Here is a 24,668-nt window from a genome sequence, read left to right on the forward strand (position 1 = left end):
ACCGTGAAGGAGGGAGACCCATGATGAACACTGGAAGCAAGAACTTGTGAATGTGAAACCCTGATAAGTAACTTTGGTGCTTACAAAAGGGGGTCTTGGAATATCAACATTGGGTGCCCTGCACCTATCTAGTAGTCGTCTGCGATGTGAAGGTACGGAGACTACCCCTTGCTAAGTTATTATATGATAGTTTATTTATATAGCGCCTATACACAATGTGTTTCAAAACGCTTCAAGGACGGAGGGGACATAGGAAAAATACAGTTACATTCAGCAAAAGTCCTTGAAACAATACAGAATGTGAAAATAACTATCATAATAGGCCTGACGACATTTCTGATAGTGCAAGTGCATAGAACAAGTAAGGCAAGAGGTGATGGAAAGGAAGGAAAACAGAGCAAGCAGTAACATTACTAAGTCTGACGACAATTTACGCAGTGCAGATGGTAACAAGAGGCGGGGTGGGAGGGGGGGCAAGTGGACGGAGGGGGGGAAAGGAGAACAAGACACGCTACTGATCAAAAAGTCAGTGACAAATTGAAAAGTAGGGGAGGGGGGAGGGGGAAAAACAAAAAGGAGGGGGGACAGACAAGCTGCTATCAAGAGTCACGGAACAGATGATAGGAGTAAGTGCTAAGGGCGGAAGTCTAAGAGGGGGGAGAAGAGGAGGGGGGAGTAGGAGGGAAGTTGAAGAGGATGGAAATGAGGAGGGGGGGTGGAGCGCAGAGCATGAGGGGGGGCAAGCAGGGTGAGGGCACACAGACACTCACGGGGGGCACACAGACACTCACGGGGGCAGGGGGGGCACACAGATGCTCACGGGGGGCAGGGGGGGCAAACAGACACTCACGGGGGCAGGGGGGCACACAGATGCTCACGGGGGGCAGGGGGGCACACAGACACTCACAGGGGGCAGGGGGGGCACACAGACACTCACGGGGGGCAGGGGGGGCACACAGACGCTCACGGGGGCAGGGGGGGCACACAGACACTCACAGGGGCAGGGGGGCACACAGATGCTCACGGGGGGCAGGGGGGGCAAACAGATGCTCACGGGGGGCAGGGGGGGCAAACAGATGCTCACGGGGGGCAGAGGGGCAAACAGATGCTCACGGGGGGCAGAGGGGCAAACAGACGCTCACGGGGGGCAGGGGGGCACACAGACGCTCACGGGGGGCAGGGGGGGCACACAGATGCTCACGGGGGGCAGGGGGGCAAACACACTCACGGGGGGCAGGGGGGGCACACAGATGCTCACGGGGGCAGGGGGGGCACACAGACGCTCACGGGGGGCGGGGGGGCACACAGACGCTCACGGGGGGCAGGGGGGCACACAGACACTCACGGGGGGCAGGGGGGCAAACAGACACTCACGGGGGGCAGGGGGGCAAACAGACACTCACGGGGGCAGGGGGGGCACAGATGCTCACGGGGGGCAGGGGGGGCAAACAGACACTCACGGGGGCAGGGGGGGCACACAGACACTCACGGGGGGCAGGGGGGGCACACAGATGCTCACGGGGGGCAGGGGGGGCAAACAGACACTCACGGGGGGCAGGGGGGGCAAACAGACACTCACGGGGGGCAGGGGGGGCAAACAGACACTCACGGGGGGCAGCGGGGGCAAACAGACACTCACGGGGGGCAGGGGGGGCAAACAGACACTCACGGGGGGCAGGGGGGGCACACAGATGCTCACGGGGGGCAGGGGGGGGCAAACAGACACTCACGGGGGGCAGGGGGGGCAAACAGACACTCACGGGGGGCAGGGGGGCAAACAGACACTCACGGGGGGCAGGGGGGGCACACAGATGCTCACGGGGGGCAGGGGGGCAAACAGACACTCACGGGGGGCAGGGGGGCACACAGATGCTCTCGCACGGAGGGGGCGGCGATCAGGCGTACAGCGGTAGACAGGGCCTTCGTTGTGGGCCTTAGGTGGTGTGGCCGGCTCCCGCCTTCAGCCACTGGCTAAAGGGGCCATGGCAGCCAATGGGAGGGGGGCAGGGGCTGGCCCACAACAGGACAACAGAATGCAGGCAGGCAAGAAAAAACGACGGCCATCTTTGAGGGCCTCAAAGCATGGAGGCAGCATAACCACACAGAGCAATTCGAAATGTGCCCAAGTGGGTTTCACGCTAATCGCGCCATGCAGGGCACGCCAGACCCAGAGGAGGCAAGCACAATGATCCGGTGCAAATTAGAGGCAGATTGTACATTTTTGCCGAGATCGAAAATAAGTCTGCATTAAAGTGAATCCTTACCCCCAGCAGTGCGCGATTCGATGGGGGAGTCCAGCGCGATGGTATCCGGTGCTGGGAGGCAGAGGGAAAGGGGCTCCATCAGGGATGAAGGGAAGGCAGAAGGACGAGAGGAAATGGAGGCGGGCCCCGTTGTAGGCCTTAGGTGGTGTGGCCGGCTCCCGCCTCCCGGCTTCAGCCACTGGCTAAAGGGGCCATGGCAGCCAATGGGAGGGGGGCAGGGGCTGGCCCACAACAGGACAACAGAATGCAGGCAGGCAAGAAAAAACGACGGCCATCTTTGAGGGCCTCAAAGCATGGAGGCAGCATAACCACACAGAGCAATTCGAAATGTACCCAAGTGGGTTTCACATATTCAATTGGTAGGAGGCAAAAGCCCAATTCACATAGGTGGCAGCACCAAAAAAATACACTTCAAACAAATTGTATTCTGAGAGAGTATATTTTATATGCCCTTTTGTGAGACACGTGTTTCGGCAACTTCCTTGCCTTTTTCAATCAAGGCTAGTCAAAAATCATTTAAATAGAGAAGTAAATAAATAAATAAACAATGGTGTAAGGTAATCAACATAAATGTTCAAGTCCAAAGCATGTAGTGCGTCAAAAACATATATATATTAACAGCATATATACATGTTATATGAGCGTAGAAAAAATAATAATAGTAACAACACAGAGAAAAATGGGAGTGGGTAAAGGGTTGGATGGTGTAAGGGTTCAGAGAGATAAAGAAACAATGAAAGGGGAAACAAAAATATTGCGGATTAGATTGGCACAAATATTAGTCATAGCCAGCGAGGTATTCAGTTATATCTTTGTATGTGTGCTCAAATGAAGTACAGAAATCCTACCTAATCGGTATGGTTTTGATGTTAACTTTAGAAGTGAAATGGTTGCATAAATCCTGGGTTAAATCCCACCTACAGAAAATATGTGTAGACATTTGCTATTTAAGAGATTTTGCTGAATAACAGTCAGAGGTTTTAATTAGATACCGCTAATTTGAGAGAACGGATTGAGATGCTGTTATTATTAATGTCATCTGTACACATTAGCCATTTCTAAATACTATCCTAGGTAGTCACAGATTATCTACTGTTCGTGGTATCACTCACTGCAATGTATATTCTTCACACATATATATATAATATCAAACACGGTTTGTTGTGGCTGCTTTGTTAAATCCAGCCACAAAGAAATGTTTCCTGCTCACGAACGTGAGCGGAGGCATTATAAGTACAAGAATTACTTCGGTGCTCAACAATGCTCGGTTGCATTTAGACAGCGTTAGGCTGTTTAGACAGCTAGCGGTCGGCTATGGTCAGATTTGGGCTTACCTTGAAATTCTCAATGTTCGTTTCAGGCGTCGGCAACGCAGAGTTTCGGGCGCGCTGTGGTTTTCTGTTGTTCTGGGTTGCCCAGGCAACAGAAGTCCCTTGTTGCTGTTGGCGATCGTCAGATCGGACGGACGCCATATTTTGGGAAGCTAAACAGTGTGGAAGCTAAGCAGTTAATTAAGAGATCTCTCAGAAAGTACTGGCATCTACTCAAGTTGGACCCCCACATAGGGGCTCTTATACATGACTACCCGTCGATAATCTACAGACGAGCCAAAACCCTGAAACAGAGCATCAGTCCTTCACTATTACCTGAAGATGAACAGGCAACAACCGAGACCTGGCTAAAAGAATCCAGCCCGGGCTTCAGAAAATGCGGTACCTGCTCAATGTGTAAACATGCCACAACCATGACAGACTTTTTCTAAGTAGATAATGGATTTCAAATCAAGATACGAGAACAGATAAACTGCAGAAGCAAATATGTCATATATGCAATCATCTGTACTGGCAAAAAAATCTATGTTGGCAGTACAATTCGTGAACTTCGCTTCCGGATCAGAGAACATTTGGCAGCGATCGGATGCCATGACAAGAATCTGCCCCTTGCTGATCATTGGCAGCACGCCCACCAGATGGATAACAAACAATTTATCAAATTTATTGGTTTAAAAAAAGTGTCACTGGGATGCAGAGGAGGCAATCAGGAACTTTTGCTTCGTCAGGAGGAGGCCAAACTCATTAACTTTTTCAGATGTGTGGAAACTGGCCTCAACACAGACAACGAAATGTCATATTTCCTATGATTTTCTAGATAGTAACCCTTAATGGGGCTAACGGTATATTCGTATAAGGGAATGTATTTCTTAGCCTTCCGGCTTTTAACCTGGAAGGCAAAAAGCAAAGCCCAATTACCCTCAATCGCGGATACATTTTTTGATTAGGATGTTTTTTTGATGAGATTTGGCAAAGCTCTATCCAATCTAGTAACTACCTACATCATCTTTTCGTGAATATGGAGGAACGTAATTGCCTCCACATGAGCGGACAACACGTCCATACACAGTTGATTAACATGGATAAATACCCCTAACCATTGGCATATAGCAAGGGACATGGTCCTTGCCAGCCTGCCTTGACCGACAATTACACTAGGACCACAATCCCTAGAATGCACTTGCTACTTGCCAGTCTACCATGATCGATAGTCTTACCAGGACCACAATCCCCAGAAAGCACTCGGAGGAGCAAACACTCTAAGATCCAATTCACAGATGGACATTTTGTATTATGTTTAGAAGTTACTAATTATCTCTAGGATTGTCTCAACAGATTCCCCAAACGCATTAAATATAAATATGTCATGTAAGGTTCGAGGTCCGTTCACACATATTGGAAAAGAACAAGCATACCTCCCAAAACATGGCCGACATTATTTTAGAAGACGAAAATAGAGGTAGGACTTCTACTGAGTACCAAAGCAACCTATTATAAACATTGGAACTCGTAGGGCGAGTCCGAGCTTTGACAAGCCGACGCGTGAGACAAATGTCTGGAACTTTCAGGTAAGCCCCTAGGAGGCTCACAAGCCCACCGATCGACACACCAATAAATGCAGGGTCCGCGCTCCAAGCAGACACAATGGTTATCCATCGCTCGCATCAACGTGCGGGCTTTTTCTACCCACGCCCTAGCACACACTATCTGAACGCGGGGACTAGACATATTCGTATGTTTGCTAACCGCCCATTCATTAGTTTGCATTCTTAACGTCATTTTGAACCACATATGTATTTCTATCGCTAACTCAATGTAACCATTAACCCAGCGGCAACGGATGTCGAGGCATCAATGTGAACCCAAATACACAACTTTTAAATGCGCTCATATCTATTCAGGCAAACGAATACTGTCTGTGAATCGATACACGCCTGGGCCCTCAGTGACTAGGATACAGGGAGCACTCAGGGGGCGCTAACCTCAGTCACACAAATGGTACGATAACCTAGATTTTTCATTTCCGTTTCCAGACGAGTCTGATGGGGCTCATTTCTCAACTACGTTAATGCATAGCTGAAAATTCAACCGATGGGTAAGCTGGAATTGGCCACACGGGCTTTACCACTTATATAACTATTGCAACACCGAATAATCATCTAATGGTCTTTCCCCTCTCCTCTCTCTCTCTTTTCCCTCTCCATGCATTTTTTCCTCAATCTTCATTTATATGTCTGCGACACCAGATGGCTGGATGGTATGATTTAACCCTTCCTCATAATTTAACTCTTGCTATATCGTATTTTACCATCATGTAATGCACTGGGATTTTATCTGATCTACCTAAACTGAATGGCTCTATGTTTAAAAATGTGTCTAAAAATAATTTTTCTATTTATTCTTTATATTCATTTTTCGTTGGCTAACTCATAAGGCAATAATATGATGTGTGTGGCCCAAATGGGTTTTCCCATTTTGTTTTTTGATGTTTTTGGTTAACACTCCAATGTCACTTTTGCATTCATGTTTTATACACTTCACTTTCACTATCGCCACATTGTGTGTAATTTGAAAAAGAAACATTGCCCTGATCTGAGGAAGGCACATGGTTTGTGCCGAAACACGTGTTATCGCAAAGGGCTTTCAATAATAATTTTCACACATGAACTAACTCTGGTTATTGAAATCAAACTGTGGCGCAGTAATATGGACGTGTGCAGTTCTCTTCTCCCCACTTTTACCTTCCAACACCATTCTGGTTGGCTTTCTGAGCCCATTCGCTCCTTTTTCAAGTACCTTCGAGTTTACAAAGCAGGTTTCTGCTTCTCAGTACTTGTCTGATTGTATGGCTACTCACCATCTTGTTCCCTCCGTATATCCCCTGCGCTCAACCTCACTGTTCTATGTCCACCTGTGCCTAGTCTCACTTCCGCTCTTTCTTCCTACTCGCCCCACTCCATTAGAAATCGCCGACCATCACAATCAAAGCTAACCCAACTGTCTCTCTTCAAAGCTAGGGTTAAACTTTACTTATTTGCCAAAGAGGGAGCTCCCTCTGCCCACTTCCCCATCCTCCCAAATTGACTTCACCCCTCCAGTACTGCCTAAAAATAAGGTTTTGTATATTTGTACAGTAGTCCTCTTTAGTTTGAAGCACTTGCCCCCTAAGTTAATTTTGCCTTTGTAAGTCGCCAACATTGCTCACACCCTCAAACTGGCTCCCTTTTTCTCATGTTTGTGCTATTTTACACACACCTTTTTGGGGAATGCCTCCACCATCTTTAAATGGTTAATTCAAGTCATTTATGACCGAAGCCGACACCCTGGTTGACCAGATGAACAAAAATACTGTATCATGCCAAATCCATTCTGGGAAGCAAAAATCGCACTAAAGTTGTTAAAGACTTCTCACGTGTCTACTGCTAACTCAGGGAGAATCAAAACACACATCGGCATACAGTTAACAACATTAAAAATTGTTTTATTTCTTAACTTCATTGGACTACTGCAAGAGCAGAAGGATGTCCTTTGTCTTGGGAAGGCGGGAACAATGTGCCAAAAGTAGCATCTATGACACTTCGAAGATACAGGTTTAAGCGTATTGAGGCGTATTAGGGCAGCCGACATGGAGGGAAGAGCATGTTAGTTCGGCTTTGGGTTAGGATGGGATGCCGTTTGTTTTCTTGCGATATCTCGAAGATAATAAACTCCTGACTGTTCTTTCTGTGAAGGTTAACTTGGCTGGGTTTCTGTTACATTCATAGTATGATATATATGATATGATACATGGCATTTATAACGCGCATATACACAATTGTTACAAGGCACGATGAGGCAAGGGAGGGGGAACAGAGGGAAGACAGACAAGGATCTTACTAGGTCAGGTGACGCAGGGGGAGGGTATAAGTGGGGGGAGGTGGGGTGGTGGGAGAGTGCAGTACATGGGATCTACATGGGATCAACAGTAAAAATATATAGAATAAATAAAAGCAATAGGTTAAGTCCAGCGAGCTGGTGGCAAGTGCAAGGGTAGGTGCTGACATCAGGTGTCAAGTGCTGGTAGTGGACTGTAGGGATACAGAAAACAGTCCACAAGTGCGGGGGTTGCCAGGGAGGCAGTGCAGGTGTGCAACTGGCAGGGGAGGGGACCTGGGCCCGAGATCAGAGGGTGGCCAGGTGACCAGTGCAATGTCAGTTTCAGCCAGGAGTTCAGCAGGGGAGAGGAGAGAAACCAGAAGCAAAGAGGAAGGTTTTGAGGTGCTTCCGGAAGAAGAGGTGGTTCTCCTCAAGTTTCAGTGAGGCAGGGAGGCTGTTTCAGAGGAAAGCCCCAGCCGAAGACTGAGATCTACCACCAACTTGTTGCTTGGAGAAGCGAATGACCCAGAGGGAGTTGGAGGCGGATGAGCGAAGAGCTCGAGAAGGAAGATATTTAGGAAGAGAGAGTTGAAGGTATTGAGGTCCCAGGCCCCAGGAGGCCTTGTGGACAATGCAGAGGGTTTTGAACTTAATCCTTGCAGCCACTGGGAGCCAATGCAGAGATTTCAGTCCTGGAGAGATACGATCCCTGGGCTTGAGGCCAGTGGCAAGTCATGCAGTCCTGTTCTGGATGAGTTGCAGAGGGTGGGGAGTAGAAGAAGGCAGATTTAAAAGAGGCTGTTGCAGAAGTCCAGCCTAGAGAGCACCAGAGCTCTGGAGACAGTGAGCACATGCTGTTAATAAATGTGTAGTGCTTTTGTATATTTAGTGGCCATTAAAACACCTTCATATTCACCTCTCCAACGGGGTGCCTTCATGTGGACCTATGACTTCTAACTAATGGTGTACGATTAATTGTATTAAAAGAAACAGCAAACTGAGGGAGAAGGAAACTGCATTATATATGGTAGAGGAAGTAAAACTAAATACGTATGCATGGTTTACGTATCCCTTGAGAGTTTTTAGAAAAAATGAGATATACTTAATATTTTCACTCAAGTCCTATACCCATGCTTTCTTTTTTAATTGATCCAACATCACACAATACTTGCAGTCTCGTATTGTGGTTAAATTATTTCAATGAATACACATATATATGGTTTCCCTATTGACAATTAAGTGATTGATCATAGACCCAACAGCCACAAGGCAATCTTCAGTTATTTGTGCTTACAAAGGCCTAGGAAATAAACTCTATAATTAATAGATGGTGTCAGCATCACCTCATCTCAGACCAACTTTTCAAGTGGAGCACAATTGAAAGCAGTGTGTTATTAAATACACAATTAGTGTATAATGACATGTTAACTAAAGCAGCAAGTCACCAGTACTATATTTTAGAGTTCATTACTTAGCTACAGATGCTAAAAATATTTGAAGACGTAATTTTATAAAAATTAGGCTGATTGCAAAATAGCAGCGTTTGCATTGGTGTTGGCAGAAAATTGGGAAGTCGTGGAAAGTAATGTAGGATAAAGGGAAGAAAAAAGATTTGAACATGTTTGAGTCACTTGCCAGCACATTTAAGGTTAAGTGTATCTAGACGTATGCCCGGATGACAACAATAAATATGTAAGTAGTACCCAGGGACATTGCGGAGCATCAACTCATGCTGAGTCTCTGCATCCTTTCTATTTTTCTGGTACTTTTGGAAACATTTTCAAGCAATACGTGATTCACTGCAATAATTCCAAGTCACACAATATTTAAATGTGAAGGTGTTTGACACTATGTATTTATATAATAAAAATAACGTCAATTTGATCAGAAACTATGAGGTGATGCAGATAACGGAGACAATCCCTGGGTTGGGTGCCTATTAATAAGGTAGGTAACAACTTCAAAGAAATTGCATGAAAAGGGAGAGAGCATAGCATTTTCCTTTTATTTTAGGGCTGAATTCCAATTTACATGTGCCTACATTGGGTCAATGACTCCCAATATGCCAAATGTTATTCCAGTATGGCCAGATCGCATCAGAGAGGCAAACATACAATATAAACTCTAACCACAAATTAAATTATCCATAAAATAATAAACTAAGAAGATACATTCATCCTCACCTGTGGAATCTGGGTACTTTTGCCACATCCTGTTTCACCAACAATCACTACAGTCTGAAAGTTTTCCACCAAGTACAAGATATGATTCCTGAGCTGAAAGGCAGAAGGATATCAAAGAAAAAGCTTTTCGGAGTGTACCTGAACGTAAAGCCTTATTTGTGCTTTTTGCTCACATGCTAAAAACATCAATAAAAAGGGCACAAGTGAGTAAGTGTGCATATATAATGCATATTACCTAAACAGACTGGCAAATCCAACAGTTTTGGATTTTCTAACGACAGACATACTGACTCTTTCAGATATTTAAACATTACAACATATATATTTCCTTTCGGTCAAATGATTACTAGAATAACAACAATAATAAAAGTAATAATAATACCATGTTATGACTAGTCTAAACTGCTCTTAACAAAACAATATTTTACTACTGGCATTTACGTTTTCCAATCAAAATAAAACAAAAATGTGCCAAGCTGAGTCAATAATTCATGACCATGTGCTGGGATGCAGTATTGCTTAGAAATAACATGGTTTAAGTCACACTCGATTGATTTGATTTGGCACATAGAAAGCTGTGTGATAGATACATTTCCAATAACTTTCAGACATGTGCTTTTGCATGCAGAAATTGTTGTTTATATATACTTGTCACATTTATTATTTAAAATTCAGAAGTTGCTACTGATCCGGACGTGGCAATACATGCTTCTCTCCACAAAGGGCATACCGACAGGAGACTTATTCAGTAAAACAGGCCTTAATGAAGGTGCATGTCATGGATCCCTACAAGCTTTTATGTTTGTAGCATGTGAAATGTTGTCATTGCCCAAAAATGACTAACAACTATTTTGCTTTAGGTTCACTGTTATCACAAAAATGTCCCCTACCCAGGAATGCATGCATGGAATTACTGATCATTTCTATGGGAACAATGCTGGGATGTTTTTCTATGTGGGGTAAAAATAGTTTTTCTAAGTTGGCTACCTAACCACCTGAGCTGTTTATTTAATGCCATCTGATGAGGACGCTTTTGGAAGCTCATGTAGTGTGGCATCTTACCTACTGAAAAACATCAAGTTGCAAACTATAAAAGTAAATCGTCTTCTGGCATGTCAGTTCAACACATGCACACAGAACACGATTTCTTACCTCGACAAGGGTACATTTTCACTCGTCAATGGCTAGTGAAGAGTGCACATTTTGAGACTTGATCTTACCATGACGTTCCTGAGTCCAATACAATGTAGCCAAACCTTTACGGTTTGGTTTCAAATAGTTTAGCATATTTTTCTTTAACAAAAACATTTACGCAATCTTAAGTATACCCCATACCTTGTTGATCGCCAGTGAAGAGAATTACAAATCTAAGTTTCGAGGGGATTGGGTCCTTCGACGTATTCCATATCTATGACAGTAATCACCACAGCTGTGCTGCTTTGGAAAATCTTTTGGCGTCTGCGTCAATGACGTCGATTTGCCGTCCTCGAGGACCTCCTCCGATGGCCGACGTCACCTGATGTTATAACTAGGACGCACGACGCCCGTAGCCTCAGTTCCATTTTTTCCACGAACGTGTTCGCTTCGGAGATCTCGGCGCGCCTCGACTCTTTGGAGTTTGTTCTTTCGGTTCTTCGACCCTGTTCGTTTGTGAAGTTTATCGGGATGTCTTCCTCTTCTTCCACCCCACGTCCGTGCTTCAAGAAGTGTGGGGATTGCAGGTCCAAGATGTTGGTGACGGACTCACACAACGCTTGCCTCTGGTGCCTCGGAGAGGCCCACGACACGGATGATTGTGTCGACTGCCAGTCGCTTACGTCTAAGGCCTTGCGGGAGTAAGAAGAAGCTGTCGGGTGGTAAGGTGTCCAAGCCCCAGAAGTCGAGGTCCACTGGGCTTTCGACGGACGATTCGAGGGGCGACTCTCTGCATCGTCGTCGTAAGTCTAAGGGGTCTCGGTCCCGGAGTGGGTTCCGCCACTCCTCTGCCTCTTCGAGGCACTCACAAAAGCGCCGTCATCGGTCGCCTTCCCAGTCCTCGTCCGAGGACTCCACTCTCCGTCGAGAGACACACTCGCTTATCCCACCAAGCGTTCGTCTCCGGAGGAATGGGCTTCCTTCGGTAAGAAAATGTTGGCGATTTTTGAGTCGCAGGGCTCCGGTCTGTCCACGCCTCCGAGAGGGGTCGGCCGTGACCGTACTAGAGATACTGCTTGTACGCCTTCAGGCTCGGGTGGTCGGCACGATTCGCGGGAGAGGTACCGCTCGGACAAGGGGAATCATTCTAGTCATGCCCGTTCCAGGTCCGGGTCCTCGACGCCCTCGAGACCGCGTGAACCTGTGATGTCTTCGAAGAAGACATTGACGCCTGCGGCGCCGAGGTCGTTGATGGACTCTCGAGGCCCCGCCTCTGAGGAAGTCGAAGTCATCGACGCATAGGCTGTCGAGAGACACACTCGGGGCTCCGGCCTCAAGGCCTGTGTCGAAGCAGTCGTGTTGTTGGCGCCGCGTTCGACGTCGATTCCCTCGACGACTTTCAAGGCTGTTCTGTCGAGGTTCCCCGTGGCACAGTGGAACCCCCTAGAAAGGCTCTGGCCAAGGCAAAACATGTCTTTGTCCCTTATTCTGTGCCCACATTCAAGCCTCTGGATTATATTTCTGAGGTGGATGAGGGTTCTGAAGATGGGTTGGTTCCTGACACGGTACCGGACGACATTATCTCTGGTCATAGCCAGATTGAGGCCCTGCGTCAGTCGCTGACTGACGCCAGCGGTCTGGACACCTCTCCGGAGGTGGAGTTCTGTAGGCCTGAGCCTGGCACACATGCCGAGTCCTCGTACCGGCGCCTTATGTCGAGGGGCACGGATTACTTGGGGTGGTCTGCGCCACCAGTGGATTTTGTGCAGGATGATCTGACGGATATCCTCGACCAAGGTCCACCAACTGACCCGGTACTGCCATTCCATATGGCTCTGCAAAGAAGGGTGGCTGCGGCTTGGACTGCTCCAGAGAGTCTCCCGGCAGTGGGCAGGTCTTTGCCGCGAAAATACTGCCCAGCCAGTAGCGACTCCTGCTACTTGACCACGCACCCCACTCCGGAGAGTTTGCTGGTGCAGGCGGCTACGGCCCCAGCAAAGCAGGCGTCCTATCCTACCATCCCTCCTGATAGGGACGACAAGTGTTTCGATGGCTGGCCGAAGAAAGTGTTTTCTTCAGGGGGTATGGCTCTTCAGGCGGCCAACTCTGTATGTGCTTTGTCACGTTTCATGCACACTCTGTGGAACTGTATTTCCTTGGCGGCTGAACATATTCCTGAAGGGCACAAACGGGATGGTTTTCTTGCTATTATTCAGGATGGCAAGGATGCCATGTGTGAGTCCGTTCAGTCGGGTCTGGACATGGCAGACTGTGTCAGCCGGTCCATGGCGGCGAGCACCGTAATATGCAGGTTTGCGTGGTTGAGGAAGTCGGGGTTTGCTCCTGATGTGCAAGCCAGGCTCCTCAACATGCCCTTTGATGGTGAACATCTTTTTGGCAGCAAGGCTGACAAGAGCCTTGAGAGGTTGCAGACCTCAAAAGCTGCAGCGAAGCGTTGGGAGCTGCAGTTCGCCAACCTCCGCCTTTTCGTCCTAGGGGACAGCAATGGGGTATGCAGTTTAAGTACTGTTTACTGGGGGCGGCGGGCTGCTTACAGCATGCGCTTGTGAAGCTTCGTGAAGCCTTGTGATCCTTATCTCCAGCAGGGCGACTTGAGGGGAACTCACTTGAAATCCGCTTGGAAGACGTCCTTTTCTGTTACACCCGGCTGTCTGGACCCAACAAAAGAGAAAAAAGTGACTGTCAGCGCTTGTGTGCGCGTTTGAAATTACCGAACTCGTGCACGCTTGGGACTGTCTTAGAGACTGTCTTCACTGTTTATGACCCTGATACTGTCTTTTTTTTCTTTTGGTAGGTCTGGCTTTGTGGCCTTTGCTCCGCCCTCTGGGTGTCTACGCCGTCTTTTTTTGCGTGGATATAAGCCCATTTCCTGGCGCACCCGCGCGCGCACCCAGAAGTACATTTAAGAACTGTTTACTGTTCACGGTGCGGGTCGCGGTGGCCCCCCTCATGGAAATTTTTAGGGCAATACTTGTATAGGGCATGCCCTTATTGAGTGACATTGGGGGTAGTTTTTGGAGCGTGTCCCAACCTGGAAGAGATACGCTTTTGTTTGGTGAGTGTTCAGTCTCATTTTGTGTGCTTAAGGGGGCATTCGTAATTTGCTTCCTGCCTTCATGCTTTGTTTTCTGCTCTATACTCTGAATGTGTATTGCAATTGAGGTGGGAATTCTGTGCACATAATAGGTACTGGAAAGTGCTGGATGTACTCTCTCCTCCGCGAACTGGACTGAGTAAAAGAAGATTTTAGATTCTGTGGGGGTCAATTAAAATTGATGCATGCAGATAGGTTTTTTGCTCCCTGGGGTTTGTCCCATCATTATCTTTAACTGAGTCAGATCAGCCCCACTGCTTTCATGCTGGAGTATGGTTGGTATACTCCGCAACGGAAAACTGGTAAGCCCTATCCAAGTAACTAAAAAAACGTATAACCTGGCAAAACCGTTTTTTGTGTTTAAAATGGATAGCCCATCAGCGGAAGGTCCATTGTCTGATCATTCCTCAAAAAATGGCTCTAATGGTGAAAGTGCACCAAACAAAGAACTGCCCCCTGTAAAGGGCATGGTGACATGTATGGGTGCTACTGCCTCATCGCAGGAAGAAAAAAATATGACTAACTGTACGGGTAGCGCTTTTTCATCTCGGGTGGAAGAAATTTTGGGAGACAAGTACTCTAATACAGGCCCAATAGTTGCTCCCCCACAGAAGAGCCTTTTAAATACACATGAGATTACCCGTAGATATTCTCTGGGGCAAATAGAAGAAGGAGCAAAACCTAAAAGAGGGGCTGTCATATCCCTTCTGGCGCCGGTGGTTCGGGCAGAACTTGACAAACGGGTCAGGCTGTCAAAGGAGCCATCTACACCCATTAGACCCACAGCGGGGGTTTTTGATAATCTCCATCTACACAAACCCACTGAGGAGGTGTTATTCTCCACCCCCCACCTCTATGCAAATTGGGTAAAAATAATGTTGACAGTGGTCTGGGGTTTAAGGAGAAAGAGCTACAAACGGGGGATTATTGAGGGCAGGATGGTCCTGCGGCCAACCAGATAAAATTGTCCAGTCCAACTTCCCATACATCCTCCATATTGAATCAGTCTTTTGGAACTAATGATCCCCTTATGGGACCGCTATTTGATGGCATCAATCAAGAGGAAACTGCCACGACATATGCCACTTTTCCAGTATTGACCAGGATTCTGAATCTTCGGACAAGGGCCATGAACGACCCATCTAGATATCTGGGAACTCAGATCTATACTACTGGTTAATACAGAAAAGACCTGTAAAGTAGAGGGTTTCCTCTTGGCAACGGAAAGATGTGCTTTGATGGGGGGGAACGCTAAACCTCAAATTTATATAGTCTCCCACGATCAGATAGTGCAGACAGATTGTGAGATGGAGATATGTCCTAAATCCTAGGCAGAAGCCCTCTCCCAAGGAAACAAGGACTCTGTGGCTTCCCTGTTGAGCGGTCTGGCAGAGCTTAAAGCTATGGTGTCCGCCAATGGTACTCAGATTTTGAGTCTAAGGGAGAAGATTGAACTGGTTCACTCAAACCTCACAAGATTGGATGAGAAGCTAACAATTAATGAAAGCATCTCAGAGACCCCGTTGAACGCTCCTGAAACGGATAGTCCATCTGCATTACTGAAGGCTCTAGAGGAGGGTGGAGAGTGACGGTGAGGAGGGGGGTGCAAGAGATAGGAACTCCTTCTTAGAATGTCCAAACAGTAGTAACCCACACCTATCTCGAAGAGAGAAAAAATGAGGGCCAGGGCCATCAGGCGTAGAGCGGCTAGGACACTGCGGTGTAAAAAATTGCACAAAAAAAAGTAAGAATCTACCGGCACTAAATCTACCGGCACTAAAAATACACAATACCAACGCCAACTTGAAAGATATATGCGGATTGGCGGCAGAAGGGTGTATTGACCTGTCTCAACTTGATGAAAGCAAAAAAGCCCTAGAATTGAAAGAACTTGGGACCCCAAAAAAAGCTAATAAGTGAGAGCCGGACCCTCAAACTCAGTCTTCCAAGGTCATCAGAATCTGTAGAAGGTGATTATGGGGAAGCATCTGATACTCTGAATGATGCTATGACCCACAAGGGAAAGGCTCAGGTTCGCAAACAACCTATAAAAAAAAAAATTTAAAAAAGAAGAGGAAGTAAATTAAAATGAACTAGCCGTGGATAAGAAATTAACTGGAGAGGAAATTTGTCCAAGGCATTACAAATAGCCATAATATGTTGTCCGCCACAAAAAATGCCACAAAGAAAATAAACTGCAATAAAAAAGCAATGGTTGCAAATGATAAGATGGATATTGAGCTCTTTTTCACCCCTAAAATTAAAAATGGTTCCCTTAGCAGTGAGGAGATTAAGAGCTCCTCTCCAGCGTCCAAAATCATCCCTTAAAACAAGTAAATCCTCCCCCTGTAGTGCAAGAGAAGACGAACATTGAGAATGTAACCATGGAAGTGCTTAGGGGAGTGGGGCACTCATCAATAATGGGGGAACAATCTTTGGAGGGGAAGTTCATACATCTGAAATTACGATGGGAAGGATTGCTGAGGGGGAATCGTTACAGTCCATGACACCTAGCCTGGTTCCAAGTGAGGATATTAAAATTCTGGTTAAACAGGCTTTACAGAACTTGCTTGAAGACTCTAGGAGGGCAGGTGACACAGCCCCATAACTGGATGGAAGCAAGGCTCCAATCTAGTGGAGAAAAGGATAACTTAGAAGGAGTGACGGGGGACTCTATGGTATGTGGACCTACGAATGTTAGTGATTCCAAAGGCGCACACACACACACACATCTAATCCACCAAATGATACAGGGCTGGGTCACGATAAAAACATCCTGATTCAGAACTCGGGAGGTCTCATAGGGCATGGCGAGGAGGGGAAGGTTCCACCTTCTTGCCATGCTTTTTTAGGCCAACCCGTCCAGGAACTCGTTAAAGTGCTGCAAAGTGAGAGGTGTGAGCAGTTGGAATTGAGACACAGTTCTGAAAGAAATACGTATGAACAGGTACCTAAAGCATGGATGAATTTGGTACAAGCGGCTCATCATTATGAGGGGCGAAACAGTAAGACGCAGTGGACAGAGGTACGGGTACCTGGTAAAGAACCGCTGAACAAATCTAGGAAACAAGCTGCAAATTACCGGTGGCCTAATAGAATGGATTGGAGACCTCCTGCCTTTACTGATTGCCCTAGCATTATGCTATACTCCATGTTCCCGCAAGGGGGTCCTATCTCACTGAATCGCCATAGAATTCTAACTTTATTCAGTGAAATCCCAAGGCTTTCCATGATCTCTTCTGGTGATATTAAACTGGTTGATTTTATTCATCCCCTGAGACTTGACTGTGTTAGACTGGTATTTTTTTCCCAGGCTATCATGGATCTAGTTGCCTCATAAATAGATTCTATCCACCCATTTGGCTTTGATTTAGAACCATTTAATAATCAGCTTATTAGCCGAGGGGTGGAGGTAGAGGCAACTCAACAGGTGGATGTTAACCCTAACCCGCATTTTGAGGGGGGAGGAGAGTGTACTCAGACCGAAACAAACCCCCGAGATCGACCTAAAATGGCTGGCTCAAACACTGAGCGATTCATTAGCAAAGATTCAAGCACTAAATGAGAAACTATAGACTGAGCCATCAATTTCAGTGATATCTTGGAATTTTCGAGGCAACAAAACTCTGAGGACGGAGTCCGATTGCTTACGCTTCCTTTTGGAGGCCAGTATTTTCTGTCTCCAGGAAACTTGGACACTCTCTCCGCTGGTGTTAGATGGGTATAGCCTGCATCAAATTGCAGCAGAAGAAAAATCAAGGGGAAGGCCCTCGAGGGGTTTGCTTATTGCGGTACGCAACACCATGCCTTTCAAGTGCCTTAAAGTATTTTCTCCTCATAAAGGCTGCATTGCTATGTTATTACACTTTACTTCGCATGTTACTCTCAGATACTTGTTGATTGTGAATGTTTATTGGAGTCCCGAGCTAGACTTGAAGGAATGTATTAGTATGGTGGATGAAATTATACAGGAATGTCAATTAGCATGTCAAACTCTGAATGTCATGGTCATGGGCGATTTCAATGCAGACGCGGGCATATGCTCAAACCACATTGGCGCATCAAGGAAACAAGTCCAGGGCCATCAGTGGAATGTTTTCTGAGGAATTGGGGGCTAATCTGCATAAATGATTTCCTGAGTAAGGACATGACTGATTACACTTGGACTAATGGAACTGAATTTTACACCTTAGATTTTATTTTTGTAAGCTCGTCTATAAGCAATTTTTTACTTGATTTTAGAATAATCATTGGTAAGCGATCATAGTATCCTTAAATTGACCATACAGGTCCAAACCACCTTTGTGTCCCCTGATGTATTTACCCTGATGATGGAGACTAATTGCGCTTGGAATAGAATTAATTGGCACGGGGACAATGTTGAGAAAGTGAACAACGTCTTCCTTGAGGATTATAACAAATATTGCTGTGATAAAAAGATCCTGATGTATGCACACAGGGAATTTAACTGCTATATTAAGGATGTTATCCTTGGGCTAACATTGGGATTGGGAGACCCAAAAAATGGGTATTATCCACACTCATGTTTTTGATCCAGCTTTACATCAGCTTAAAAGGGAGAGAAACTGAGATTCGGCGACTACTGAAGTACCCGCATACTCCGCCTTTCAGAGAAGCGATCAGAAAAGTAAAAAATAAATGGAGATCCAGGGTACGTGCATTGAAAAACAAGGTGCAGAGGGATACAGAAAACATATTGGAGGCTTTCTCAAAATCCAACACGAGACACTTCTGGTCCCTCATAAACAGAAGAGATGATGCACATGTAAGAGAACAATGAGTGTGCATATCTTCGGCTGTCTGGGAGGGGCATTTTGGTACTCTGTATAAACCATCGGTTTCTAAGTGGGTGGTTCCGGACAAGATTTCTTCATGCCAGTGGAACTTCGCCTTTTCCTTATAGGATGTCCAAAGACTGATCTCTAGATGCTCGCCCTCACGTGCACCCGGTCCAAATATGCTTGCCAATGTAGTCTTTAAACGTAATATGAATCTGTGGGCCAAAATTTTGTTTCTACTGTTTAAGAACATTGCTCTAACTAGGGTTTTCCCAACCACTTGGCACATGTCTTATGTTGTTCCAATTAATAAAAAGGGCGAAAGATCCTCACCAACTAGTTATAGACCTATCGCCCTCCTTGACGCGGACTCCAAGATCTTTGCGTCTTTGGTCCTTGAACATATTCACGTCTGGATGGAGGAAGAGGCAGTATTGTCGCACCAGCAATTCGGCTTCAGGAAAGCGGTGGGAACTGATGCAGGGGGTCTTCTATTAACTATCATGCAGCAACAGACCAGACAAAGAGGTATCCATCCTATATACTTGGTCAATTGACCTTTGTTCAGCTTTCGATTTAGTTGACCGATCTACGCTGTGGAGTAAAATGCTTGCCTTGTATATGCCTCCACAGCTTCTAGCTATCCTATATTATCTCCACGCAGAATCTAAGATAAAAGGTACGTCTTAACCTTGAGGGATCTCTTTCAGAGGAAATCGCAACAGGAAACGGACTTAGACAGGGGTGCATTTTTGCGCCCACTGTCTTTAATCTATACTTGGCAGATGTTGGTCCGTACCTGGATGGGGCATCCTTTGCTGCACCAAAAGTGGAGGGCACAAGGATTGTGTGGACTGCATATGCAGATGACGTACTATTATTTGACCTAACGCCCCTGGGCTTGCAACGAGTTTTGTCTTCCTTCAAGAAATACACGGTGGAAAATGCATTGGTCATAAATCAAACAAGAACTTTCATTATGCAATTAAGCTACAGGAAGAGGGTACCCAAATTGGCATGGTTCCTGGATCAGGTTAAACTTACTATATGTCGGGGGGGGGCGCTGTTGCGCCGAAGTAAGATGGCCGCCTAACTGCAGAGCTCCAAGCTGGGAGAGCGCACAAATCCCGAAAAAAGACCCCATTGCTGCGGCTATCCTCCTGTGTGCAGGCGGTGCTTCTTCCTGAACAAATCCGCTGCATTCCTGCGGATTCCTGGCCCCCGTGGCCCCCTGGGGACCGTACTGCTGCCCTCCGACTCCGCCGGGACTGAGTGGGCCTGGCTGCTCCGCTCCGTGTCTCCACCGGCTGCGGCTCTCCCTCCTACTTCAGGGCACGGCGCTGCGGGCCGCTGTGGGGGAGGGGCGCCGGAGCCCTCCTCGTCAGCCCGGGCCGGCCGGCTCACGTGGGGGCCCCGCGCTCCATCGACGGCCTCATCACCCTTCCTGCGGACCCCACGCACCCTGCCTGGGCCTGTGACCGCCTGCATCTTCATGCTCCCGCGGCGTACGTGAGGGCCGCACTGTCCGGCTCCCCTGTCTCGTGCCGCGGGGAGCGGAGACATCACCGCGGACCCCTGCTTCTCCACACCACCTGCCTTCGGCGCCCCCCCTCCAGCGGGGCGTTGCCCCCTGATCCACGACAAGGTAAGGGGGTTGCGGGGGGAGGGGGCCGCTTGGTTTTCTCCCGTCTCCTGCGATTCTGGGCTGCAGTTGAGTCTGTGTGCTGGGCTAGCCACCGTGCTACTTCTCCTTGGCTGCTGTCCCTTGTTCGCTCCAGCGGACCCTGCCTGCATTGACTTTGGACCCTGAGCCCCAGCGGACACTTGTTCTTGGGCACTGCAGCTTTCTCCGGCCTCCATCTCACCTGCCCCCCCCTACCGATCCACCCCACGCCTGTGGCGCGGCACCACATCAGGTCGGAGGGTGTGTGGGGATGCGGCCGTGTCCTGTCTCGGAGGTCCCTGCGGCCACCCCATCCACCTGCTGCGGGTTTGGCTGACCACCACTTGTTTCCCCGCCAACCCGGCGGCTGACACGGCTGGGGGGCCTCGCTCCGGCGCTACTTCTCTCCCCTGGTGGTCCGCGCCTGCCCTCACTGCACCATCGTCCTTCTCTGCCCCCCCCCTTCTTCGGCTACTGGTTGCTGCCCGCAATTACAACTCTGGATCAGGACCCCTCACTGGGCAACCTTCGTATAATACCCCTCTCAGCTCCACTTCTAGCCCACAGACAATTGGCTTCCCTCACCTGTCACCAGCCAACCCACTACTTACCAACTGTGTGGGCTCTCCAGTGCTCCCAGGCTCTTGCTAGCAGTCCGCCAATAACACCGGAGCGCTCCTTGTCGAAGGGCCCTCGGCCCCTACAACTACGGAACTGTCCCTACACATCACTGGCAACCCCATGTCTGGCCTACCCCTCTGGTCCTTGTGCCCGGCGGTCTCGCTCTGTGTGCTCTGGTGAGGACCCCTGGTGTCTCCCCCAGCCTCGTTAGCTGCTCTCCACGCCTTTCCTCCTTCCCCCCCTTGGCGTCCTGCGGGCCGTCGATCGGAAGGCCTCCTGCCATACCTGCACCGGATCCTGGACGCCGGACGTGTTCTATCACCATGACCAAAGGAGCCGGTTCTAACAAGAAGCAGGCCTCGCTAAATAGGTTTGCTAAAACTCCCTCCAAGCCGCCGACTGACCCTCCGGAGGCATCGCCAGTCACTGCAACTCCCTCTACCTCCGACGACGCGCAGAAAATGATGGAATACATGCGAGAGGGTTTCACCACTCTCCACACTAAGCTGGATGATATGAATGGGCTGAAAGCAAAGGATAATAGGTCGCCTTCCCCTACCTTAAGACCCTGAGTCACACCAGGTTAAATCCAAGGTAATCTCATGTAATTTTAAGATTACTCATACCACGCGTAATTTACACAAATATTTTCTTTTTATTTTTTATTGTTCAGACAACACATGCCTAAAATAAAAAGGGCATTCAAGCGCCTAGATCTAAAAAAACAAACTGTGCTAGTCACTTACAATCTAACTGGTGTAAACCCATCAGACCTTTCGAGATGCCAGATTACATGGAGAAAGGTAACGGGAAAAACAGTGTGTATTACTGCAAGCATGGACACATATAATTTCAGGGAAGAGTCAAATATATTGGAGTCTCCCAACTGTAATGTATGCCTCAAAGGTTTTTTGACCAGATCGGGTGATCTAGTTCTGTGTTTTGATTCTTAACCACTCTGTTCTAATTTACCTATGTTGGTGTAGGGTAACTGCGAGTTGCTTGATACGCACCAGCTGCCCTTTTGCAATTTACTGAAAGTGAGAGATAGGAATCAAGAAAGTGAAAAAGTTCCTATTAGCAAGTCGACATATGTTTCGGCCTTTCTGACTCATACGGAACTCTCTCTGGTGCCGTTGGTTCTGATGGTAATAGTGGCCGTCTTCAGGACAGAGACAATTTTGTTGTTTTCAGTAATAGATACTTTCCCATTAATAGAACATCTGAGTGTTTCTCAATTTCTTTGGGACGTGTATGGTAACTTTAATCGGCATTTTCATCCGGCTCCTAAACGGATGCCGCGCATTCAGTTTATTTTCATGCACTGTATCTTTAGTGGTTAAACTTGTTAATGTTAATGTTAAAGGTCATTTGTACCGCGCACTATCACCACCGGAGTGGTCCCCTGGCGCTCTGGCGGCTCTGAAAGAGGGGGGGGGTGGTGGGTTAGTGGGTGGAGGCTGGAAAAGTGCAACATTGCAGTGATGTGCTGTTGGCAGCCTCAGCCCGGTGGTTCCGTCGGCTGGGCCTGGGGTGTATGCGGCCGGTAGTCGTCGTGTGCTGATGTGCGAGTCTATGTGTTTTTTTGTTTTGTTGTTGCAGTGTAGTGAAGTTCGTGCGGTTTGCTGCGCTAGAGGTTTGTGGTTGTGTTTGGTTTGGAGTTTGAGAGGTGTATGCAGAGAAGGAAATTGTTCGTTAGTCATCTCTATCCTGGACTGAAACCGGTTGGGCTTGTGTAATCTTACCCGACGGGATGCTTGTACACCCTGAGCCTCAGGAGGTACGTGCCCGATTTTCCATTCGAGGCCGTTTGAGGATCTAGCTGTCCCCTCCGCCCGCTCCCTTAATAACCTTGCATGCTCCTCCCCCCCTCCACATGACTAGCGCCGCTGCTATTGTCCATACACCCGGTTGTGTGGTGATTGGTGGTATCTTGTCTGTTCCACAGCCTCGTGGGACCTAGTTGTGGCTGTGAGGGCGCTGGGGGATGGTAAGGGTTGGCTGGAGTAGTTGTGATGAACTGGTGAAGACAAGAAACTCCACTCAGGCTAGTTCACGGTGGTGCTGTATTCATACTGCAGGCACTTTCATCTGTTAGTATGGATGAGCAGCAGCAACAGCAAGGGGCCAGTCAAGTTCCTTGCGCTCGAGTAAATCAGGTTAACAGCAGACTCCTGATTTACTCGAGCGCAAGGAACTTGACTAATACACACTGTTTTTCCCGTTACCTTTCTCCATGTAATCTGGCATCTCGAAAGGTCTGGTGGGTTTACACCAGTTAGATTGTAAGTGACTAGCACAGTTTGTTTTTTTAGATCTAGGCGCTTGAATGCCCTTTTTATTTTAGGCATGTGTTGTCTGAACAATAAAAATAAAAAGAAAATATTTGTGTAAATTACGCGTGGTATGAGTAATCTTAAAATTACATGAGATTACCTTGGATTTAACCTGGTGACACTCAGGGTCTTAAGGTAGGGGAAGGCGACCTATTATCCTTTGCTTTCAGCGTATCAGTCTCCCATTGATAGTGTCGTCCCCCGATAACAAAAAACTGGGAGTACCCAATTTTGAAATACTGATATGAATGGGACCATCTCATCCATAAAGGCCCATATCGAAAGAACAGACAGCAGGGTCGCTGAGATCGAGACAAGGGTTGGCACCGCAGAGGACGACCTGGTCTCCCTTCGAACAGCAGTGACCACCATGACCGGCCGGGTCTCTATGGTCGAAAAGAAAAATGACGACCTCGAATCCCGCTCCAGGCGGAATAACCTCCGCATTGTTGGTATTCCGGAGGACGACATCGGGGAGCCCATGGAGGACTATGTAGAGCGCACCCTTTTGACCCTCCTGGATAGCCCCAAGCTTTCGGCACAATTTGCAGTGGAGCGAGCTCACCGCTCTTTGACCGCGAGACCCAGGCCGGGTGCCCCACCCCGCCCTATCATTGCCAGAATCCTCAATTTCCGTGACCGCGACGCCCTGCTCCGTGCGGCCAGGGCCAAGGGTGAGCTTCATCTTGGGGCGGCGAGGATACACTTGTACCCGGATTACTCTGTGGCTGTGCAGCAGGAGCGTAAGACCTTCCTTGCGGTGAAAAAGAGACTCCGGGGCCTAGGGGTCAAGTACTCCATGTTCTTTCCCGCCAAACTGAGGATTGAACACTCTAATCAAACACACTTTTTCACTATCCCCGAAGAAGCCTCGAAATTTATAGATGAACACTTTCCTGGTTGATGTAAACAATGTTGACATAGGTTGTATGGTTTCTCAATGATTGCTGTGGTACCTGGGCCGCGGGTCGGGGCCGCCATGGCGCCCCCTCCCCGCGATTGCCACTATTCATCGTACTTTATTGTAGTTCATGTTGCTGATGTTGCTTCATTTCCTATCTGTGTGGGTGTGTCTTGGCACCCTGCTGTTGCACCGCTGACTGTAATGACCATTTCTCTTGGGTCCCTTCTCGGAGTCACCCGACATTTCATCCCAGTTACTTTGGTCGTTTTGACCACGGGACCCAGGCCCCTTCTAGCTAAATACGCACCCAACTATGTTGCTACCGCGTCTTGTCACACGGCTGCACCCCAATCTCCGTTGGGCCCTCTCGCTCATAGATTTGGTCCCGAGGTAACTCGCATGCACTCTAAATGCCCTTCCTAATCCTACTACGTAGCACAACTCTCCTTACTCTCTCCCAGCA

The 24,668-nt window shown here is 47.8% G+C and overlaps 1 protein-coding gene across 2 annotated transcripts in view; it reads right to left on the reverse strand.

Moving 5' to 3' along the window:
• DHX35 (DEAH-box helicase 35) overlaps positions 1–24,668 on the reverse strand; it is a 2,070,470-nt gene that overhangs the window by 1,880,803 nt on the left and 164,999 nt on the right. For both annotated transcript variants that reach the window (XM_069652289.1, XM_069652288.1), the window contains exon 3: positions 9,634–9,726. In XM_069652289.1, the coding sequence (XP_069508390.1) occupies positions 9,634–9,726 (93 nt within the window). The remainder of the gene's footprint in view (positions 1–9,633; positions 9,727–24,668) is intronic.

The sequence above is a fragment of the Ambystoma mexicanum genome, chromosome 3p, assembly GCF_040938575.1.
Source record: "Ambystoma mexicanum isolate Mex_15411 chromosome 3p, UKY_AmexF1_1, whole genome shotgun sequence".
NCBI classification, from domain to species: Eukaryota; Metazoa; Chordata; class Amphibia; order Caudata; family Ambystomatidae; genus Ambystoma; species Ambystoma mexicanum.